Below are 25,078 nucleotides of genomic sequence, written 5' to 3'. Positions count from 1 at the left end.
TAATGTATGTTGTTTTCTGTACCACACGTTTTCAAATTAAAATATGGAGAATTACTGTTAGTTGCCTGTATGATTTTGCTGCCAAACAGTACCCTTGAGTTGTTGTTTTCTTTTAATATAGAAAAAGGATCGCCTCAAGAATTTCGTCAACCTTGTATATGTTATTTTTCCCATTCTGTGTTTTTTTTGGATTGTCACTGTTACATTGTGTTAATATTGTTCTGCAAAACTCTGAGGGTAACAATGTGCAATTTTTACATTGTGTAGTATTATGAATTATTTCAGGAGACATAGATGATTGTGACACACTGGCACAAACCTGCAGGTATGACCATCGGCCTTCAAAAACCCTCTCTCCAATATATGAGATGGATGTAATTGAAGCTTTTGAGCAGAAAATGGAATCAGACTCACACTTTATGGACATAGATTTTGAAGATGATCAACATTTTGCAAAACAAGATTGGTCGCTACTAAAGCAACTGCTCTCTGAAGAGGACTCAAACTTGAATGTTACAAATTCTGTTCCCGAAGACTTAAACTTAGCACAGTATCTCATCAATCAGACCCTGCTTCTAGCGCGAGACAGTCCAAAACCTCAGGGCGAAGCGCATGCTGACACTTTGAACAGATGGAGGGAAACGACATCTCCACTTGATGATTCCTCAGCAAGCATCACCATGGCTAGTTTTTCCTCTGAAGATTGTTCACCTCAAGGGGAATGGACAATTCTGGAACTGGAAACTCAGCATTAAGAGTGTTCAATTTCTGGAAAATTTTAAACTATGCCACTCTTTTCTTTTTTGATGCTTATATTGTATCCACATGATAATTGCATTAGCCAGACATAGACTGCCCTTAATATTGAGGGATTTTTTCCAATTATAGTTTATTTATTAATACAATATCACATGTAGAAAAAAGTGTTTTTCTAAAATTTTTGTGCATGTTTTCTGTAATTATGAGAGAAATTAGAAGACTTGTAAAGAAACCCTAGCTTTGTTTTTTCTTTCCTAACTGATCATTTGTTCACTTGTTTATAATTCAAGAATTTAAAATGTGAATGCACAAGTAGATCAGTCCCTTTCCTTTTTGCTCTGCATATGGTAACATAGCAATTTAACAATAAGAACTTACTGTGCTTGTGTCAGCGTATGTAGTGTTAGTCTACAAAGAACATTCATACTCAGGTTGGAGTGGTTGAGGCTGATAGCTGAGCATTAAAAAAAACCTTAACTTTCCCAACAATTCAGGTCCAAGAAACTGTGAACTAAACACACCACGTCGTTACACACCTGTCTCGTGGGATATATCCAGAGAGAGGCATCTGCTCTTGCTCAAAAGAAGGAACTGTCTTTCTTATCTGGATAGACCCCCCCCCTTACAGTTACTTAATCATTCTGTATTTTCCATTCCATGTTAGGGGTATTTTGGAACTGTGCCTGCAATAAATATTAATTTGTAAGTGGTACATGAAGCAATTGAGGAAGTTATTAAGTTTTGTGTGTGTGTGCGTGTGTGTATGTTTGCTTTCTCAGTGTGTCTACATACCCTAGTTCCTAATTTTCTTGGTCAGATTATCTTTCAGTTGGTAATTTTGGTAGAAAGGCAAAGATGAAAACCTTTTCTACAGAATGCTACTAAGGAATGAAAACTTGGCTACCTACCTGGTGTTGGTGGATATTACCCTTAGGTTGACGGGATTTAGTAGAATTACGTAGTTGCTGTTGAGTCACTTCCAACTCACAGTGACCCCATGTGTGTCAGAGTAGAACTGTGCTCTGTAGGGTTTTCAATGGCTGATTTTTCAGAAGTATATCACTAGGACTTGCCCCCAGTCCACCCCTGGGTAGACTCAAACCTCCAACCTCTCAGTTAACAGCCTATCGCATTAGCCATTTGCACCACTCAAGGCCTCCCTTAGTAGAATTAGCCTCTCACCCAAAACTTTGTAGCTAACTCATAATTTCTCTAAAATATGTCAGAGGTAAGGAAATAGTTCAGAATTCCTTTTCTAAATTAGCAAAGTTTTCAGCAAATGATCATAATAATCAACTTAATAGTTGTGTTAAATATCGACAATCATATTACTATATTACCATTTGTTATTCTTATATAATAATATGTTAGTATTAGCGACTAACCTACTGTACTATAAAATTGCTATGTGTTTTTAACTAGAAGCTCTGCGTAGGGTAGCAGTCACTCATGCATGCTTGCATTCATTCATTCAGTCAGAAGACAGGCAAACAGGCATTGGTTCAAAGCACTTGTGTGCAAAGAAACAGGGTTGTCCCCTTCTCACCCCCCAAAAATGTTTGGTGTTTACTGGGGAAAGACTGTGTCATAAAAGAGTTAAAATACAATATTGTAAAGACTTTATTTTAGAGCTGGATAGGAATTTAGAGATTATTTAGTCAAATCCCTTCAAATATAAAAAAAAAATATGTATCAAATATCAAAGGAGGACTCAAACTCAGAGGAATTAGATTGCTCAAATTCCCACAGCTCATGTGTGGGCTAGAATCCATTACTTCTTAATTCCAGTTTGGTGTTATTTCTCCTGCAAAACAACACACTTCATTTGGTTTTTCTCACAAATCCTGAGAACAAGTGCATTTATAGTAGTTTGTAGTATAAAGAAGTATTTTATGATAGAGTCAGACTGCACAACTTCCTAAGACGTTATTTTTGTCTTCAAATGTGAAATTATTTTAAGTTTTATTTTTAATAAACTTCCTCATAGGTTCACAAATTTATAATTGAAGCATCATTTCTTTTTTCAGTTTCAAAGTCTTGAATGCTTTCTTCTTATACTATTAGGTATAAAAAAAAAAAAAAAGCTGTTCGGTTTCAGGGGCCCTGGTGGTGCAGTGCTTAAGACCTACAGCTACTAACCAAAAGGTCGGCAGTTGGAATCCACCAGGTGCTCCTTGGAAGCCCTGTGGGGCAGTTCTACTCTGTCCTGTAGGGTCACTATGAGTTGGAATTGATGGCAGTGAGCTTTTGGTTTGGTATTCAGTTTCATGTCATGTCTGCAAATAGTTCAAAGGGAAGGAATTTTCCTTCAGTTGTGACCTCCTAAGTCATTTCAGGACACATGGTATGTTTTCACATCATGCTGTCTTGTGAACCACACATCTACAGGTCTATTTGCTGTGGGACTCCTTGGGCTAGTGCTTTATCATTGAGCAAACATGTATTGAAAAAAAAATTGCTAACATTTATTTTGCACTTGTAATAGGTTAGACACTGTGCTAAGTTCTTTAAATATGCATTAACACATTTCATTCTCAACATTTCTTTCAGATATGTCTTCTTATCATCATTATTTTATTCATGGGGTCACTGATACAGAGTCCTTACCCCGGATAAGCTACCCTAGTGGAAGAGACCATAAGAGAAAATAATGCAGTATACTAGCGTTTGGTAAGATAAAAGGTGTACATGGTCACTTATTACGAGACCCCAGAGGGAGAAGCTACTAATAGCTTGACAAGAACAGAAGACTAGAGAAAGCTTCTCAGGGCTAGTAATATTCAGTGCTTGACAGTTTCAGAATTTCTAATGGATTCAAACCACCCACCTTTCAATTAGCAGCCGACCACTTAACCACTCCACCACCAGGGTTCCTTAAAGAAGACACTGGTAACTGCAACTAATCGGAAGTATAGGCCAGGGGATTTATCTTGAAGATGCACTTGAATAGAAAATACTTTGCTTTAATTTAGATTATATATTGCAGCTCAATAAAAATAGAAAAGTTCTTAAAAGATGACATTGTAAAAATATCAGTCATCCATACCAAAAAATACTTTTATTTTGATTTGGTTTGCTTGGAGAGGACTGATGAAGATTATGGAGAGGGTCTAAAACCTCCTCATACCATCTCTTGGAGCAACCGGGTAACATCTGATCTGGCTTTAAAGGATGAGTAGGAACTTGTTTTGTGATAGGACATTCTAGACAGAAGAGCACACTAAGAAACAGGGACCAGAATGTGTGTTGAGGATGGGAAGGAGGAGTAGCAGGGGATAGGGCTAAAAAGCTGTGCTGCAGTTGGGTTCCAAAAGTTATTAAAATGCTATGCTTAACTATGTATAATAGTCAAAGACCTGAATTTGAAAGACATTATGTTTCCTTCCATTAAGCATTAGTTTATTTTGTTTTAACTTTCAGCGGACAGTCCAGTGCCATGTTTTTGGGAAATAACCACCTACAACTCACAGTGGAAAGTCACCAAAAAAAATTTTTTTAAGTACTTAGGTAACATAATTAGATGTATTTTAAAAAACATAACTGTCAGTAGTACAGAAGATGGCCTGGTTTGAAAAAAACTCAAGCTTCAGGATATAATTCAAATAATTCTCTCAGCCTTAGAAATGGAGACTACAGAAGGAGGATTGGGTAACAGACATTAGATAGGTTAACTGCTGATACTTTCGAAGACTGTTTCCAAGCAAGATCATATTCACAGGTACCAGGAATTAAGACTTCAAGATATCTTTTTGGGAGACATAATTTAATCCATAACAGAGGCCAAGATGAAGAGAGAGGTCATACCAGAGTAAGATGGATCTTAATCCAGTCATAGTGGTATTCTTATGAAAGAGAAAAGACTTCGCGAGACAGAGGGTAGTGGTCATGTGAAGATGCATCTGCAAGCCAAGGAAGGCCTGGGGCTACAAGAGCTAAGAGATACAAGAAAAGATCTTCCTCTAGAGCTTTTGGATAGAACATGTCCCTGCTGACACCCTGAATTCGGACTACTAGCCTCCAGAACTGTGAGATGATAAACTTACATTTAAAGCTACCCACTTTGTGATTCTTCGTTACAGCAGCCCTAAACCCATTGCCTTCAAGTGGCTTCCGACTCATAGCAACCCTATGCTGTCTCATACTCTCATACTGTCTGTTATGGGTTGAATTGTGTCCCCTCCAAAAAAATGTGTATCAATTTGATTAGGCCATGATTCCCAGTATTGTGTGCTTTTCCTCCATTTTGTGATTGTAATTTTATGTTGAGAGGATTACAGTGGGATTGTAACACCACCCTTGCTCAGGTCATCTCCCTGATCCAAGGTACAGGGAGTTTCCCTGGGGTGTGGCCTACACCACCTTTTCTCTCTCAAGAAAGAAAAGGAAAGGGAAGCAAGCAGAGAGTTGGGGACCTCATACCACCAAGAAAGCAGCACCAGGGGCAGAGTGTGTCCTTTGGACACGGGGTCCCTGTGCCTGAGAAGCTCTTCGACCAGGGGAGGACTGAGGACAAGGACTTTCCTCCAGAGCCAACTGAGAGAGAAAGCCTTCCCTTGGAGCCAACGCCCTGAATTTGGACTTGTAACCTACTAGACTGTGAGAAAATAAGTTTTTCTTTGTTAAAGCCATCCACTTGTGGTATTTCTGTTATGGCAGCACTGGATGACTAAGACATTGTCTCATATGAGAAAGCAGCCCTAGGAAACTAATATACCCTCCTGCTTCTCCTACTCCTGGATATTCCTCTTCAGTCTCTTTCTCAGGCTTTTCTTTCTTTGATGCACAGTATTTTGTCCTTGGCCCCTTGAATGTCCCTCAGTCCACACTGAGGCATCTCAAACTCAGTGCTTCCCAAATTAAACTCGTCCTCACTCCTAAACTTGCTTCAAGAGTGATGAGTGTATAATCTTGCTACTAATCAGAGAAGGACAAATCAAAGCTACGAGTGTCTACTTTCATCTATCAAATTGGCAAAGATCATAAAAGGTTTTTTTTTAAAAAAATTCAATGTATGCAAGAAAATAGAACATACTGATTCTGGTAAACAATTAGGCAATCCATATCAAGAGTGTTTATAAATTCATATCCTTAACCTAGTCCTTTCCCCTCTTGGGATATGCCATTAAAAATTAAGAAGACTCCCATCTAGAGAAGAGATGAGAGGGCAGAGGGGGGCAGAAGCTGGCCGAATGGACACAAAAATAGAGAGTGGAGGGAAGGAGTGTGCTGTCTCATTAAAGGGAGAGCAACTAGGAGTATATCCAATAGCAAGGTGTATATAAGTTGTTTTTTGTTTTTTTTTTATGGAAACCCTGGTGGCATAGTGGTTAAGTGCTATGGCTGCTAATCAAAGGGTCAGCAGTTCGAATCCACCAGGTGCTCCTCGGAAACTCTATGGGGCAGTTCTACTCTGTCCTATAGGGTCACTATGAGTTGGAATTGACTCGACGGCACTGGGTTTGGTTTTCTTTTTTGGTTTATATAAGTTTTTGTATGAGAGACTGACTTGGTTTGTAAACTTTCACTTAAAGCACAATAAAAATTAAAAAAAAAAAAAAGAATTAAGAAGACTCCAAGAGTATGGCCCCCAGACACCCTTTTTAACTCAGTACTAAAGTCACTCCCAATGGTCACCCTTCAGCCAAAAGTTAGACAGATCTATAGGGCAAACAGTAACATACGTGAGGAATGTGCTTTGTAGTTCAATCATGTATACAAGACTAAATGGGCACAGCACCCCAAAAGCAAAGATAAGAAGGCAGGAAAACTGGACAAATGGAAACAGGAAACCCAGGGTGAAGAAGGGGAGGGTGTTGACACATCACAGGGTTGACAACCAATGTCACAAAACAATTTGTGTGTTGTTTAATGAGAAATTAATTTGTAACTTTCACCTAAAACATAATTTAAAAAAAGAAGGATCTAGGCAACAATTTGTCTACAAAAATATTTATCAGATATATTAGTGAAAATTGAAAACTAGCTGTATGTCAACAATAGGTAAAAGGCTAAATAATTTATTTATATAACCACATTATACAGTGATTAAAATTGCATTAAAAAAGCAAGTTTAATGACGAGAAGATGCCTATGAGAAATATATATATGTCTCAATTTTATATATGTATAGGTTCAAAGAAAATGTGAAAATGTTAATGGTGGTTATGGTTAGGTGGTGGGAATATAGATGATTTTTTATCTTTTAACTTATCTATGTTTTCCATAAGGCACAGGAAGAGAGTAGATTTGTTTGTTTTTAAATAAGTGATAGTGGTCAACAGGGCCAAATGTTGTTTGAAATATCGATTAGGGTGCACACCTAGACTAGTCCATTGGATTTGGAAATTAGGGTTTTATTAGTGGTTTTTGTCAAAGCAGTTTCAGAGTAGTGAGGGCATAATCTAGACTAATTAAAAAAAAAAAATTGCTGTCAAATCGATTCCAACTCATGGCGACTCTATTAGGACAGAGTAAAACTGCCTCATAGAGTTTCCAAGGAGTACCTGGTGGATTCGAACTGCCGACATTTTGGTTAGCAGCTCTAGCACTTAACTATTATGCCACCAGGGCTGCAATTTGAACAAGAAGAAGTAGAACTTACTCTTCCAAGGGACTGACTGAAAAGGAGACAGTGATAGCTCGAAGATACTGTTGTTTTTAAGATAAAAGTGACTTTGGTACTTTGAAGATAAGGGGTTGGGAATAATCAATGACTCAAGGATCATCAAGGAAGAGGCAGAAGGAGGTAGGATCAAGCGCAAAGAGTGTTGACTGATACAGGGCATTTCAACGAACCTCAGGTGTTCAATATAACTAAAGCATTGAAAACATGTAGGACAGCTGCAAAAGTACTGATGGGCTAAAACGTAAAGAACCCTGTAGGCCATGCCAAGGATTATGAGCAAGCCATTTAAGCAAATATCTTAAGAATCAAAGAATCAAAGGCAAACACATTATTGGACTGTTTTATTAGGGTCACTCTATCTGTATAAAACCAAAACCAAACTCATTGCCATTGAGTCTATTCTGACTCATAGCGACCCTACAGAGCAGAGTACAACTGCCCCACGGGGTTTCCAAGGAGCGGCTGGTGGATTTCAACTGCTGACTTTTTGGTTAGCGGTTGTAGCTCTTAACCACTGTGCCACCAGGGCTCCCTATGTGCATAGCGTGGAAGAGTCTGAAGGAAGGAAGAGCAGTAAGGGGGTTACTGGAATAATAAAAAGTTAAAGTGGGCTTAAACTAAGGAAGTAATAGGATAGAAACAAGAGAATGGATTTGAAAGATGATTAGGAGATAGAATGAACCGGATGTGGTTGCCAATTGAGTGTGAAGACTTGGAAAGAGGATAAAGGTGTCCCCCCATCTATATTCCAGAGTTCTACCATGTAAAAAATGGATGGTTGATGGTTCCTAGTTGGAAAGAAGATCATTTTTATTTTGGAAATGTTGAGATGCCACTGAGAGTGACACAATATACTGACTTTCAAAATTCATAAACCAACAAACTACGATGTTTCCATCCCTCACTTCAACTCCCACCGTTTTTTGTTTTGTTTTTTTTATGTGGTTCGGTTAATGAAGCTATTTTGGAGTTAGAATTATCTACATACTCTCTCCTAGTGATATTTATATTATTTTTATATTGTAAATTCTGATACCAAGACTAGTTTGAATCCAGCTTAGCTAAATATGGGAAGTGTACATTTCTATCATGTTAATATTGTATAAGTGACTTCTTGTGTCAGTTGTTCATGTCTCATACAATGGTTTCTTAATTACTTCCAAACAGCCAAAATTAGCATAAGAATTTTAATTCTAATCTGAGAATTTCAATTCTGTCCTGATTCTATATTTTTAAATGTTATCTCAATCAATTAAGCAATGAATTTCCAAATAAAAAATTTATTAGGAAAAAAAAAATTTTCATACAATGACATAATATATTTTTTTTCTCAAAAGGGCTTTCATATAAAATGTAGTGTGGTTTATGTCTTTTCTTTCAATTTTATGCTCAATTTTAACCAGGCAAGAGAGCTAAATTAAAAAATTGCAATTGAAGTACACCTGCATTTAAACAATTACATGTTTAGGAAAAAACATGTCTAACTCCCTTACAAAATTGTCTTTTTACTTAGATCCACGCAGCTCTCAAAATACATGCATAGTAGTCTACTTTCAAAATCAAGAAAGTAAATATCTCCCTACAGTTTTCTAATTTAGAGTAAATTATAGAGAACAACACTCAAATTCAAGAAGTTAGAAAAATAGCAACAAAATGAATCAAAACAAGGTAGAAGAAAGGAGTTTATACAGACAATAAAAACCAAACCCGTTGCCGTCAAGTCGATTCCCAACTCATAGTGACCCTATAAGACAGAGTAGAACTACCCCATATGGTTTCCAAGGAGTACCTGGTGGATTTGAACTGCTGACCTCTTAGGTTAGCAGCTGTAGCTCTCAACCACCATGCGACCAGGGTTTCCACAGATAACAGTAGAACTTAATTAATTAGAAATCAGAAAAGGGATGTTCTTATTGTTGTTGGGTGCTGTCAAGTTGATTCTGACTCATAGTGACCCTATGTACAACCCAACAAAAACTGTCCAGCTCTGCACCATCCTCACAGTCTTTGTTATGTTTGAGCCCATTGTTGCAACCGTTGTGTCAATCCTTCTCATCAAGGGTCTTCCTCTTTTTCACTGACCCTCTACCAAGCATGATGTCCTTCTTCAGGGACTGGTCCCTCCTGATAACATGTCTAAAGTATGTGTGAAAAAGCCTCACTATCCTTGCTTCAGCACTCTAGCTGTACTTCTTTTTCCAAGACAGACTTGTTCGTTCTTCTGACAGTCCATGGTATATTCAATATTCTTCGCCAAAATCGTAATTTGAAGGCATCAATTCTTCTTCGGTCTTCCTTATTCATTGTCTAGCTGTCACATACAGATGAGGCGACTGAAAATACCATGGCTTGAATCAGGTGCACCTTAGTCCTCAAAATGACATCTTTACTTATTACCACAATAAAGAAGTCTTTTGCAACAGATTTGCCCAATGCAATGCATCATCTGATTTCTTCACTGCTGCTTCCATGGGCACTGATTGTGAATCCAAGTAAAATGTAATCCTTGACAACTTGAATATTTTCTCTGTTTATCATGAAGATGCTTATTGGTTCATTGTGAGGATTTTCTCTTTATGTTGAGGTGAAATCCATATGGAAGGCTGTAGTTTTTGATCTTCATCAGTAAGTGCTGCAAGCCCTCTTCGCTTTCAGAGTGGATAAATCTAAGCGCTGTTCCTAAAAACAAAACAACCCACACACTAGCTTAATGGAGAGAAAGTACAAATACACAAAATTAGAGAGGGCGTAACAACAGAAATTAACATGGTAAAATAGTATTTTGCACAACTACATACAAATACAGCTGAAAACCTGTACAAAATAGTCTACTTCTAGAGAAATAAAAATTACCAAAATAGACTCAAAGAGAGAGAGAGAACCTGCACAGATTAATGGACTAACCAAAACCAAACCAAACCCACTGCCGTTGAGTCGATTCTGACTCATAGTGACCCTATAGGACAGAGTAGAACTGCCCCATAGAGTTTCCAAGGAGCACCTGGTGGATTCGAACTGCCGACCTTTTGGTTAGCAGCTGCAGCACTTAACCACTACATTACCAGGGTTTCCAGATTAATAAACTGGGAAGAAATTAAGAAAGTGTTCAAGACCTATACCTCAAAAAAGTGCTAGGTCCTGATGATTTCATTATTTAATGAATCACTTTGGAGTATAGAGAAAGAAAAGCTTCCAGACCCAATTTAAGAAGCCATCGTAATGTGATCACCCAAATCTAACTACACATAGCATAAAAAAGAAAATACAGGGTAGTGTCACTTGCAAGAATCAATGCAAAATTCCTAAAGGGTCCAGCAGTATAGTAAGATAATGTTGTTAGGTGCCATCGAGTCACTTCCGACTCATAGCGACCCTGTGTACAACAGAACAAAACACTGCCTGGTCCTGTGCCATCCTCACAATTGTTATGCTTGAGCCCATTGTTGCAGCCACTGTGCCAATCTATCTCATTGAGGGTCTTCCTCTTTTTCACTGACCCTCTACTTTACCAAGCATGATGTCCTTCTCCAGGGACTGGTCCCTCCTGATAACATGTCCAAATTATGTGAAACGAAGTCTTGCCATCCTTGCTTCTGTGGGGGCATTCTGGCTGTATTTCTTCCAAGATAGATTTGTTCCTTCTTCTGGCAGTCCATGGTATATTCCACATTCTTTGCCAATGCCATGATCCAAAGACATCAATTCTTCAGTCTTCTTTATTCATTGTCCAGCTTTTGCATGCATATGTTGTTGTTGTGAGGTGCCCTTGAGTCAGTTCCAACTCATAGCCACCCTATGTACAACAGAACAAAACACTGCCCAGTCCTGCGCCATACTCACAATCATTGTTATATTTGAATCCACTGTTTCAACCACTGCGTCAATTCATCTTTTCAAGGGTCTTCCTCTTTTTCACTGACCCTCTACTTTATCGAGCATGGTGTCCTTCCCCAGGGACGGTTCCCTCCTGATAACATGTCCAAAGTACATGAGACAAAGTCTCATCATCCTCACTTCCAAGGAGCACTCCGGCTACATTTCTTCCAAGACAGACTTGTTGGTTCTTCTGGCAGTCCATGGTATATTCAGTATTCTTTGGAAAACCATAATTCAAAGGCCTCAATTTTTCTTCAGGTCTTCCTTATTCTTTGTCCAGATTTCATATACATATGAGACAATTGAAAATATCATGACTTACATGAGGCGTACCTTAGTCCTCAAAGTGACATCTTTACTTTTTAACACTTTAAAGATGTCTTTTGCAGCAGATTTGTCCAATGCAATGTCATTTGACTTCCTGACTGTGGCTTCCATGGGCGTTGATTGTGGATCCAAGTAAAATAAAATCCTTGACAATGTCAATCGTTTTCTCTATTTGTCCTGATGCTGCTTACTGGCCCAGCTGTGAGGATTTTTTGTTTTCTTTATGTTGAGGTGTAATCTTTACTGAAGGCTGTGGTCTTTGATTTTCATCAGTAAATGCTTCAAGTTCTCTTTACTTTCAGCAAGCAAGTTTGTGTCATCTGCATATTGAGGGTTGCTAATGAATCTTCCACCAATCCAGATACCACATTCTTCTTCATATAGTCCAGCTTCCCGGATTATTTGCTCAGCATACAGATTAAATAATTATGGTGAAAGGATGCATCCCTGACATACACCTTTCTTAATTTTAAACCATGCAGTATCCCCTTGCTCTGTTCAAATGATTGCCTCTTGGTCTACGTAAAGGTTCTTCATGAGCACATTTAAGTGTTGTGGAATTCCCATTTTTGGCAATGTTATTCATAATTGGTTATGATCCACACAGTCAAATGCCTTTGCATAGCCAATAAAACACAGGTAAACATCTTTCTGGTATTCTCTGCTTTCAGCAAAGATCCATTCAATATCAGCAATGATATCCCTTATTCCATGTCCTCTTCTGCATTTGGCTTGAATTTCTGGCATTTCCCTGTTGATGAACTGCTACAGCTGCTTTTGGATAATCTTCAGCAAAATTTTACTTGCATATAATCAGAACCACAATGAGATACCATCTCACCCCAGCATTACTGGCATGAATCAGAAAAACAGAAAATAACAAATGTTGGCGAGGATGCGGGGAGACTGGAACTCTTATTTACTGCTGGTGGGAATGTAAAATGGTATAACCATTCTGGGAAAATATATGGCGCTTCCTTAGAAAGCTAGAAATAAAAATCCTTTATGATCCAGCAGTTCCACTCCTAGAAATATATACTAGAGAAATAAGAGCCGTCACATGAATAGACATATGCACACCCATGTTCATTGCAGCATTATTCACAATAGCAAAAACATGGAAACAACCTAGATGCCCATCAACAGATGAATGGATAAACAAACTATGGTACATACACACAATGGAATATTACTCAACGATAAAGAACAATGATGAATATGCAAAGCACCTTGCAACATGAATGAATCTGGAGGGCATTATTCTGAGTGAAATAAATCAATCACAAAAGGACAAATATTGTATGAGGCCACTGCTATAAAAACTAATGAAAAGGTTTATATACAAAAAAGAAACAATCTTTGATGGTTACGAGGGAGGGGAAGGGTGGGAGGGAAAAACACTAAATAGGTAAGTGGCAACTTTGGTAAAGGGTAAGACAGTACACAATACTGGGGAAGCCAGCACAACTTGACCAAGGCAAGGTCACAGAAGCTCCAAAGACACATTCAAACTCCCTGAGGAACCGAATTACTGGGCTAAGGGCTGTGAGGACCATGGTCTTGGGGAACATCTAGCTCAATTGGCATAACATAGTTTATGAAGAAAATGTTCTGCATTCTACTTTAGTGAGTAGAGTCTGGGGTCTTAAAAGCTTGTGAGTGGCCATCTAAGATACTCCACCTGTATCACCTTATCTGGAGCAAGGGAGAATGAAGAAAACCAAAGACACAAGGGAAAGATTAGTCCAAAGGACTAATGGACCAAAAGTACCACAGCCTCCACCAGACTCAGTCCAGCACAACTAGATGATGCCCAGCTACCACCACTGAGTATTCTGTCAGGAATCACAATAGAGGGTCTGAGACAGAGCTGGAAAAAAACATAGAACAAAATTCTAACTGAAGAAAAAAAGCAGACTTACTGGCCTGACAGAGACTGGAGAAACTCCGAGAGTATGGCCTCCAGACACCCTTTTAGCTCAATAATGAAGTCGCTCTGAGGTTCACCCTTCAGCCAAAGATTAGATAGGCCCGTAAAACAAAATAAGACTAAATGTGCACACCAGCAGGAGGGGAAAAGAAAGCTGGTAATGGGGAGCCTAAGGTTAAGAAGGGGAGAGTGTTGACAAGTCATGGGGTTGGCAACCAATGTCACAGAACGATATGTGTATTAATTGTTTAATGAGAAACTATTTTGCTCTGAAAACCATCTAAAGTGCAATAAAAAATTTTTTACTTGAAAGTGATATTAATGATATTGTTCGATAATTTCCACATTTTGTTGGATCACCTTTCTTTGGAATGGACACAACTATGGATCTTTTCCAGTTGGTTGGCCAGGTAGCTGTCTTCCAAATTTCTTTGCATAGACAAGTGAGCACCTCCAGTGCTGCATCCATGTATTGAAACACCTCAATTGGTATTCTGTCAATTCCTGGAGCCCTGTTTTTCACCAACGCCTTTAGTGCAGCTTGGACTTCTTTCTTCAGTATCATTGGTTCTTGATCACATGCTACCTGTAGAAATGGTTGAACATCTTCCAATTCTTTTTGATACAGTGACTCTGTGTATTCCTTCCACTTGCTTTTGATGCTTCCTTCGTTGTTTAATATTTTCCATGTAGAATCCTTCAATATTCCAACTCGAGGCTTGAATCTCTTCAGTTCTTTCATCTTGAGAAATGCCAAGCATGTTCTTCCTTTTTCATTTTCTAACTCTAGGTCTTTGCACATTTCATTATAATACTTCTGGAGCAGTCTTTTGAAATCTTTTGTTCAGCTCTCTTACTTCATTATTTCTTCCTTTCACTTTATCTACTCTGCTTCTAAGAGCAAGTTTCAGAGTCTGTTCTGACATCCATTTGGTCTTTTCTTTTTTGTCTTTTTAATGACCTCTTGCTTTCTTCTTGTGTGATGTCTTTGATGTTACTATACAACTCATCTGGTCTTTGGTCATTAGTGTTTAATGAGTCAAATCTATTCTTGAGATGATCTCTAAATTTAGGTGGAATATACTCACGGTCATACTTTGGCTCTCATAGACTTGTTCTAACTTTCTTTAGCTTCAGCTTGAACTTGCATATGAGCAACTGGCCCCTTGCCTTGTTCTGACTGATGATACTGAGTTTTTCCATCGTCTCTTTCTTCAGGTGTAGTCAATTTGATTCCTGAGTATTCCAGCTGTCGAGGTCCACATGCATAATCACCATTTATGTTGGTGAAAAAAGGTATTTGCAACGAAGTCATTGGCCTTGCAAAGTTCTCTCGTGAGATCTCCGGAATCGTTTCTATCACCAAGGTAATATTTTCCAACCTCTGTTCCTTCTTCTTGTTTCCACCTATTGCATTCCAATCACCAATAATTATCAATACATCTTGATGGCATATTGATCAGTTTCAGACTGCAGAATTTGGTAAAAATCTTCAGTCTCCTTATCTTTGGCATTAGTGGTTGGTACGTAAATTTGAATAATTTGAATAATACATGGCACTTTATTTCAGAAATGTAAGGCAATTTAATATTAGGAAATCTATTCATATAATACACCCATATTTTATAGGTCAAATAAGAAAGACAATATGATCATCTCAACAGATGCCAAAGATTTAACTACCAAGAAGCCAAAAGAGTAGTATAAGAAAACACGAGTGGTGCTTTAATGTAATCTTGGCATAAGAAAGCACATGAAACCGACAAAAATGCATGGAACTCGAAATCATAAAATATAAGATTAATAATTTGGTTACATAAAAATTTAGAATGAATATATTCCCAAAAATCATAAATGAAATGAAACAATAGATAAATTGAGGGAAAAGTTTTGCTTTTAATGAAGAATATACCACAAGTGACCGATAAACAATGAAAAAATGTTTAACTGAACACACGATTAAAGCAGTTGTAGAAAAGAGCCATGAAGACTTCAAAAATACGAATAGATTCAATAAGTAATAATGAGTTTTATAAGTGGAAATATCATAAGTAAATAAGTGAATAGCACTGTCCCACTTTTATTGATTAGGAGTTACAAATGAAAATTATTTGGGTACTTCACTGACATTATAAATTACTAGAACTAATCACAGACTTAACTAACTAGTTGAAATATACTAAAGTAGAAAAACAATTCCAGATATTATTTTATGCAAATTTAAATTATTAGTCAAATCAGATTGCTTGCTTGGAATTCAATTTAACTTTTAATTTTGGAAAATCAAGGTAAAATTCCGGACAGATTACATTAAAACTAAAACCAGGAACAGTGTGTAGGATAATTGCACTTTCCATAGTCAATTAGTTAAGAAAATCTAAAAATTACTGAGGAGGAAATGAAAACACATTGAGCTGTTATGCATGGCACAAATCCCTGAATCAATTTATGTTTCCTTACAGATTTATTTGGAGCATGTCAACGTCATGTAGCTATAATCTGCCATTACAGATTTAACAGTCTTATTTTGCTGCATCTTAAATTTTGTTTTTATATTTTGAGTTAGTGGCAAAATAAATCATCTCATGAGATCAGTGTTTAGTTCATTCTCCCACAAGTTTATTCTTAAAAAATGACTGATCACTTTAAAGTTTATTTGAACATGTTCACTTGACCTCTTCTTAGAAACAGTAATTTAATCAGTAGATTTTAAAGTTCCTTATACTGCTAAATGAGGAAAACATTGCGTATGTAAGAATTCTTGGGGGAATGTGTTGAGGCTTTCCCAAGTACTTTTTTTGGAAGTGGATGTGACTGGCTACCTGAGTCATCTGTGGGAGTGATGCTTTATCTGTCTATGAAAATAATCTCATTTTCATGTCTTAGCTCCCTTTATTTTAGTTACTAATAATATGATCATTATTAATTTTTATTGACTGTTACCCTAAGTGAAAAGTTGAAGTATGTAGAATTTTTGTTCAAAGTAATTTATATCCTAAATGCTTCGTGATAAAAAAAAAGTAGGAAAGCAAGTTAGGAATAATAGTTGCAAGAAATATGGCAGATTTATATTCTTGATATATAAATAGATCAGGTATATAATAGCTCAACAGAAAAACCAGGCAAAAAATGAAAGCAGAGAATTAACAAAAGAAGAAATAGAAATAAGTACCAAACCAAACCCATTGCTGCTGAGTTGATTCCAACTCATAATGACCCTATAGGACAGAGTAGAATTGTCCTATAGGGCTTCCAAGGAGCGGCTGCTGGATTCAAACTGCCAATCTTTTGGTTAGCAGCCATAACTCTTAACCACTGTGCCACTAGGGCTTCTTCAGTATACTAGTTAGGAAGAAGTACAAAACAAAACATGTTTATCTGTTTAACTGATAAAGATAAAATTATAAAACATAGTGCTGACTGGACTATAGTGAGATTGTTATTGAATTCATGTTATTGAATTAATATCTGTATATGAAAGCCCTTTGGCAATAACAATAGGGTCCTAAAAATCTTCGTAATTTTTGACTCAGTAATCTCACTTTTAGGAATTTAATGAATAATCAGTTACAGTTAAAAATATACACACAGATGTATACATGATACTATTAAAGCCCTGAAATAGGAGAACTGTTTTTTTTTTAAATATATATATATATTGGAATATTAAGCTAATTTAATAAAAATGATGTTTGATAAAAATATTTGATTTGGTGAAATGCTCACAATAAAATGGTAAACATTAAATATATATATTATACATAAATACATGTATATTATAATCCATTTAAATAAAGACTGCTGATATCCTGCCCTGATATCTACTCTTCCCTTACTTCTTTAAAAGTAAGGATTTAGCTAGAAAGAGAATCTTTTAATTTTCCTAAAGTTATCATATGCATATAAAGAATCAAATAATTCTTCAAGGATTAGTAAAAAAACAAATAAAAATCAGTCCTCTGCCAGCCTCCATCCACCCAAATCCCACTTCCTACAGCAACCACTTTAAAGTCTCTTAGTTGTTTCTGTTCTTGTTTGCTGCCATTTATCCAAATAACATGAACTCCCTGTGAGAGACTCTGTCACAGCTCAACTTCTCAGTTTCAGACATTATAATTTGGCTCTCTTTCATAGACCCCCGTGACCCAACATCCTTGTATCATAGTTTTAGTTATATCAGAATTTAGAGTTTGTATTATAATTATAAAAACACTACTTGTTTGTAAGTCAGTAATGATTACTGTTCCTTTCGCAATTTTTATTCTCCCTGAACTTAATAACTGTCCTTTTTGTTTGTTGGCTTAGTTTTCTATGTAACTATAATTTGTCCATACCTAAACTCTACCTGTACTATCTAAATATTCTCTCAGTATGTTCAGACACATCAGGTATTTATTTCATTTTATCTTTGTGGACATATCTTTCTCCTGGAGTCTCCTAACCTGTTCCAGTCTGGAAACTATTCTCTGGATGTACTGCACAGCTGACTTCTGGAACTTCTCTTCATCTTCAACATGAAGATCACTTCGCCTCTTTTCCTTTGGAACTCCCTGTTCCCTGGATCCCATCTCTTCCTCTTTGTTTTATATTCTCAATTTGGTGGAGCAATTTGGTGGTCCATGGTAGGTATAATTTTTGAGAACTTGGATGTTGGAAAATATGTTTATTCTACACTTACTTAGGTGATAGCTTTACTGGGTATAAAATTCTTTTCCTGTAAATATACTAAAAACCCTTGATTTGTACACTTTAAATGGGTGAAGTGTCTGGTATGTAAAATATATCTTTTCTGTGTGTGTGCTTTAGGTGAAAGTTTACAGCTCAAGTTAATTTCTCATACAAAAATTTATACACATATCATTTTGTGACATTAGTTGCAATCCCCACAATGTGACAGCACACTCCCCTATGAGCTGGTACAATTATTCTCCTTATTTTAAGACAAAAAAAGCTCTGCCCCTTTCCACCACAGGTTCCCTACGTTCATTCAGCCAGTTCCTGTCCCTTCCTGCCTTCTCATCCTGCCTCTGGTAAGGAGCTACCCTTTTGGTCTTTTGTATCTGATTGAACTAAGAAGCACACTCCTCACATATGTTATTTTTTATTTTATAGTGCTGTCTAATCTTTGTCTGAGGAGTGGGCTTTGGGAACGTTTTTAGTTCTGAGTTAACAGAGTGTCCAGGGGCGATAGTTTCAGGGGTTCCTCTAGGCTCTGTCAGACCATTAAGTCTGGTCTTTTTGGGTATAAAATTATGTTTTTATTGTACTTTAAAAAATTTTTTATTGTGATGAAGGTTTACAGAACAAACTAGCTTCTCATTAAACATTTAGCACACATATTGTTTTATGACATTGGTTACCAACCCCACAACATGTCAACACTCTCCCTTCTTGACCTTGGCTTCCCTATTACTAGCTTTCCTGTCCCCTCCTGCCTTCTAGCCCTTGCCCCTGGGCTGGTGTGCTTGGGTATAAAATTCTTGATTGGAAATAACTCTCCTTCCAAATTTTGAAGACTTTGCCAGTGCTGTTATTGAGAAGCCTGATGCTATTCTGGTTCTTGATTCTTTGTAAGTAATTTGAAAGCTTTTAGGAACAGTCTCTGAGGGAAGAAGGGAGAAAAATTTACCTGCTGGCTCCTATCTCCTTTTTCTCGTGGCTCAAAGTTTGCCCCACAGGGAGTTAACTCCCCACATTTCCAAGTTGTGATGTGGACCCTCCTGGCTGCTACTGGGGAAGCCAGAGCCTCTGCTGGAGCCTCTGCCAGATCCCATTAGGTCACTGCAGCATGCATGACGGAAGCCATGACAAAGCTAGTCCTTAACACTTGCCAGGGAAGGCTGAGCCAGCTGGTGATGTCAGGAAACAAAATAACAGCTGAAGCACTCAGGGCTTATTTTTGCACAAACAGTAATGAGCCTTTGACAGGGTAGCTTGGCCTGGGGAACAGAGCAAGTGCAGAGGCCAGCGGAGAGGGAAGCACATCAAAAGGATCTGAAGAGATGCATAAATGGGTGCAATATTTTTGTATTTAGCTTTGTGGCCATATTTATAATTCTTTAGATTTATGTCTTCATTTATCTGGTTTCAATGCTCTCTGCCAGGCCTTCCTATCCCTCCGTTGGAAAAATTGCTTTGAGCAATTATTTCCTATAATTTAGTGTGGCAGCAGAGAAGTGCTGAGGCTAACATGGTTTTTTGTTCTTTCTAGGTAACATCTTCTGTTGCCTTCATGGATGTTTGTAGGACTTCTTTCATAGCCTTTTGATTAAAAACATTGCCAGGCCACATCTAGATGGAGGTGTTTGCCATTTATTTGATCTAAAATATGGCTATTCTTTACTATTTAGATCTGTGGGCTTTTTTCCTCATCAGGAAGTGTTCTTCCCATCATATTTTTTATTTTCTTCTATTTGTTTTGGTTACTTCTTCATGAACCCCAATTATCTTTTCTCTTATTTCTGTCTCTACCAGCTCGCTTTGACCTTTATCTGTTCATCCTGGAGTGTCTCAAGTAATTCTCACTACTTATTCAATATTACCCAGAATCAAGTCTTTCTTTTTTGCTAATGGAAACTTTAATTCTGTGGTTGCATTTTTGTATCATTGTAGCTCTTCTTTATCTCATTCATAGCCTCCTATTGACTTTCTATTTCAACCCATTCTCTTATGCCTTTCTTCCCATATTTTATGGATGCTACTTCTTTTTGTACTCTACTAAGGTCACAAATTGTCTCTTAAACCTTTCTTTTGGATCCTGAAGTAGATAATTTTTGTGCTTTTCATTTGAATCTTTATGATGCTGTTTTCTTTCCCTTGTTCTGAGATATCCTTTCACAGGCTCTGTGTTGGCTTTTTTTTTTCCCCCATATTTTATGCACCTTTCATAGTAAGAATCTTCAAACTTAGTGTTTATCAACAGACAGAATGTATTTATTTCTCTTAATCTTGCTCCCTATCCACCTGTATGTATGCCAGTTCTCATTTCAATTTCCATGCCTACTAGGCATTCACCTACTGCTGTTTCATATTATGGGCTTTTCCTACTCCGTTGTTTGATCATCTGTTACTCTAAAATGATGGAGCACATGAAAAATTACAGTTCTCAGCTTGCACCTCTCTTAGGGTTCAAACTTTCTCTGCCCCAACCTGCAGAATTTTATATTGGGGGACTACGTTTTGCAACATGCAGACTGCTCCCTGTTTCCTGCCCAGCTGTTTTCTTAGAGAAGTTCTCTCTATGGGTGTATAATAACGGTAGAAGGATAATGAAGGTGAAGGGAGGAAGAGAGGAAGAGGTGGTTAGTATAACTCTGGCTGCCTTAAAAGCCAATGCCTACCCGGTAAAATGATAACCACAACATTTCTGGTTGGTACAGACCCTTGATCTGAGGCAGGGGGCAAAGAGTTAGATATTATATATCTTTTGTCCTCTTTCAGGTGATGTCTGATTCATAAGATAAAGCCTGGCAGCTCAGTATGCCTTAAATTTAGAAATTGTTATGTTCTTCAGACTGAGTGTTTTCCAGTGTGTTGAGTTTTTGTCTCAGTTGTCTTTACAGTATGATTAAGCACTGAAGGTGGTCCCCATACCCAAAACAAAAATCTGTCAAAATATCTAAAATTTCAGAAATTCACCATTGAATTGTAACTCAGCTCAGTAATCACATTAAGCTAATACTTGCCAAAGCACAAAGGATTACCATGGCAGTCAGCTGAGAACCGGGAGAAATTTGAGTCAAAGAGGAGGAACAGAAACAGTGAGATGGGAGAGTATAAATTTTCTTCTTAGGGCCTGAGTAGAGAATTAAATAATGTCTGCTTCGAGAAGGTAATACATACATACATACATACATACTCAAACCTATTTGGAAATAGAAAAGCTTTTGAAGGCAAACAACCAATGGTTAATTAAGTTCAGCGTGTTGTCTTCAAAATAATAAATTGTTTAAATCCAACCAATTAAAAATAAGGATTTATATACAAAGTCAGGGTTTAAGAATATAATATTGTATCAGTTTTCCATATCAAAGAAAACTAGTGACAGGAACTAGGTTTGAAAACAGCCACTTATCTTTTCTTTTACAATTCCCTGAATCTTTTTTCCTTTTGACTGGGAACAACATCAAGGTCAAACACATCCAGGATGAAGCAGAAAGCAAAAAGAACATGCAGTGGAATGACAAAGAAAAATGCTTGTTCAATGTTTGCAATTGACTAAAAGGGAAAAACATTCAAGTACATTCCTTATCATACATCTGTCAAAGCATTCAAGCCACTAAGTAGACTAGAGCGTTTGTTGCTGCTTATGAAACAGAGGCATCTCACAAAAGACATTAAACTATCTTTTGCACAGTCTCACAACAACTCGTCATTCTGTACTTAATGTGGAGTTATGGCATTGCAAGGTTTATGAAATATATATTCTTATTGATTCTATGCTTTCAAGTAGAAGTATGCATTTTCAATACAGGAATCAATAATTTATGAAATTAATTTTTCATTATAACTTTCTCTCAGCTGCTGAATTAGGAATGTTATGACTCTAAGCAAGAGTGTAAATTAAACATATTTCCATGTAGGAATTCTAGGGAGTTGTGAATCAAGGAGTCATGCTGTTACAGAGTTACTGAATATATTTGTGTATTCAATTTTAATATATTTGGGGCTGAATCATGTGGGCATCTTTAAAAGCACAACGGCCTTATTGGTTCTAGTGACAAATGCATCATGGTAATACATGAGCCTCCTAAATGAAAACTTGTTAGCAGAGTTAGCTATTCAACATTTATTTCCAGCAAATACCTCTTAGACAAACTAATTAGCCTGTGCCCAGAAGCCCAAAGCTTGAAATAAATTAGTTCATGCCTAAAAGTACAATAAGGCTAAGAATTTTAATAAAAATAGAACCCCCATTGGTATTATGCATTTATGGGTACTAACATCCAATGAGATCTGGTATGTTATCACTAAGATATAAACCAGAAGGGGTTTTATATGGGAGGGTGAATGCTCTTTCAACATCTGACTATATTTATTAAACCCAAAACAAACCCACTGCTGTCGAATTAGTGCCTAATTAATAGGTACTATGGAGCCCTGGTGGTGCAGTGGTTAAGAGATTGGCTGCTAACCAAAAGATCTACCAGCCGCTCCTTGGAAACCCTATGGGGCAATTCTACTCTATCCTATAGGGTCACTATGAGTTGGAATAGACTTGACTACAATGGGTTTTGGAATAGATACTATACACTATCCAGGTGCTAGGGATTCATCAGTGAACAAAGCAGACAAAAACCCTACTCTTGTAGAGTTTACATTCTAGTGAGAGGAGAAAGGCCATAAACAATAGACATAATAATTATGTAAATTATACAGATCTTAGAAGGTGACAAGTGCTATGAAAAAAATACAGCAGGCTAAGGAGCATCAGGGGTGGTTGTAATTTTAAATGAGGAGGTCAGAGTGGGCTTCTTTGGGAAGGTGATAGTTGAGCTAAGATTTGAAGAACAGAGTGAGTTATACAGATATCTGGGGGCACAGCACTTCAGAGAGGAAAGCTAGGGTAAAAGTCCTGAGGCAGGACCATGCTTGGCACGTAGAGGAGCAGGGAGGAAGCCAGTGTGGCTGCAACAGAGGAAGCAAGTGGGAGAGATCAAAGTAGAAGAGGTCAGATAGATAACAAGGGAATCGTGCTGCAGGGCCTTGTAGGGCACTGTAAGGATGTTAGCGTTAATTCTGAGAGAGCTGAGAACCATTGGAGGGTTTTAAGCAGAGGACAGACATAATCTGACTTCTGTTTTAACAGGGCTACTCTGATTGCTCTGTTGAAAAAGGTCTTTAGAGGGCAAGGTATAAACAGAAATGCCTGTTAGGAGACCATGGCAATAAGCCAGGTGAAAGTAGGTGGTGGTTCAGACCATTCAGACCAAGAAAGCAGCACTGGATGCCAGAAGAGGTAGTCAGACTCTGGATATATTTTGAAGGTACAGGCAACACAATTTCCTGATGGATGAGATGGGGCATGTAAGAGAAAGAGTCAAGGTATTTAAACTCAACAATGGAGAAAATGAGTTATCATTAACTGAGATGGGGAAGACTATGGTCGTGCAGTTTTAGAGGGAAAAATTAGGTGTTCAGTTTTGGACATGATACATTTGAGATGTCTATCAGTAGCAATATTAAGTAAGCAGTTGGTTATACCAATCTGGAGTTCAGTGGAAAGGCCAGAGATGGATAGAAATTTGGGATTTGTCAGTATGTGGACAATATTTAAAGCCATGAGATTGATGAGGTCACCAAGGGAGTGAATATAGCTGGAGAAGAAAAGATGACTAAGCTTGGGGCACTCCAAGGTTAAGAGGTTGGATACTTGTGGAGGAACCAATAAAGGATGCTGAGAAGTGTACAGTGAAGTGAGAAGAAAACTATGAGAGAAGCCAACGGAAGAAAGTGTTTCCAAGAGGAAGTGATCAACTCTAACAGATGTTGTTAACTGGTCAAGTAAAATTAGTGTTGAAAATTGTCTGCTGGATTTAGTAATGACCTTGACAAGAGTGACTTCTGTAGCGTGGTGGGAATGAAAAAGCCTGATTGGAGTAAGTTTAAGAAAGAATGAGAGAAGAGACATTAGAAACAGAAAATACAGTCAGTCCTTTTGAGTTTTGCACTATGGGAGAATAGAAAAATGGGGTGGTTAGCTGGAGTGAAAAGAGACGTCAATGATGTTTAAGATGGAAGAAATACCTGGATATTTATTTGCTATTGAGAATGATTCAGTGGAGAGGAGAAAATTGATGATATAAGAAAGATAGGAGAGAATTGCTGGAACAATGCACTTGGGTTAAAAAAAAAAGATGGGATCTAGTATCCACTGGAGCATGCAGAGTTCATCTACTATAATTGGGGGAAAAGCAGAGCCTGTGGCTACAGATGATGGAAGACAGATATATTTGCTGGTAGCATCTGTTGAAGTTCACTTCTGGATGCTTTTATTTATTTCATTGAAATTGCAAAATCTTCAGCTGAACATGAGGATAAGGAGGAAGTGCTGGAGATTTAAAGAGAGGAGAAAGTATGAAGCAGTTTTCTAGAAGAGTGGGTGAATGAATGGACTAGGCAGATTTATAGTACAATTGGCAGGTAGCATAAGGGACCATTTGACTAATAAGAAGAATAAAACAAAACAAAACAAAAAAACCAAACCCATTGCCTTCGAGTTGACTCTGACTCATAGCTACCTTATAGGACAGAGTAGAACTGCAACATAGGGTTTCCAAGGAGCACCTGGCGGATTTGAACTGCTGATCTTTTGGTTAGCAGCCATGGCTCTTAACCACTACGTAACCAGGGTTTCCAATAAGACGAATAGCAGGTAAATTTGTTGAGCGCTTATTGTGTTCTAAGCACATAAGAGGTTTACATATATCAACCTATTAGCTGGTACAATTATTCTTATTTTAAGATAAGAAAAGCTATGCCACCAGTACTCAAGTACCAGCAGGGTCACCCATGGAGGACAGATTTCAGCTGAGCTTCCAGACTAAGACAGACTAGGAAGA

General features: G+C 37.5%; 1 protein-coding gene across 21 annotated transcripts in view; it reads left to right on the top strand.

Annotated features, from left to right (window-relative positions):
* The window catches only part of BTBD8 (BTB domain containing 8), a 143,438-nt gene that overhangs the window by 94,402 nt on the left and 23,958 nt on the right, over nt 1-25,078 (top strand). For 10 of the 21 annotated variants that reach the window (XM_049879790.1, XM_049879807.1, XM_049879803.1 and 7 more), the window contains one exon: nt 286-5,683. The exons of 2 other annotated variants lie outside the window; for them this stretch is intronic. In XM_049879790.1, coding sequence (XP_049735747.1) covers nt 286-755 — 470 coding nt within the window. In that variant the 3' untranslated portion in view covers nt 756-5,683. Of the gene's footprint in view, nt 1-121; nt 5,684-14,735; nt 14,905-17,950; nt 18,140-25,078 lie in introns of those variants that run through there. 9 more of the 21 variants (XR_007516708.1, XR_007516710.1, XM_049879788.1 and 6 more) reach the window with 7 other exon arrangements.

This window comes from Elephas maximus, chromosome 3 (genome assembly GCF_024166365.1).
Source record: "Elephas maximus indicus isolate mEleMax1 chromosome 3, mEleMax1 primary haplotype, whole genome shotgun sequence".
In the NCBI taxonomy this organism is placed as follows: domain Eukaryota; kingdom Metazoa; phylum Chordata; class Mammalia; order Proboscidea; family Elephantidae; genus Elephas; species Elephas maximus.
The sequence above is the reverse complement of the archived record's forward strand: the minus strand, read 5'-3'. Positions and strand labels throughout refer to the sequence as shown.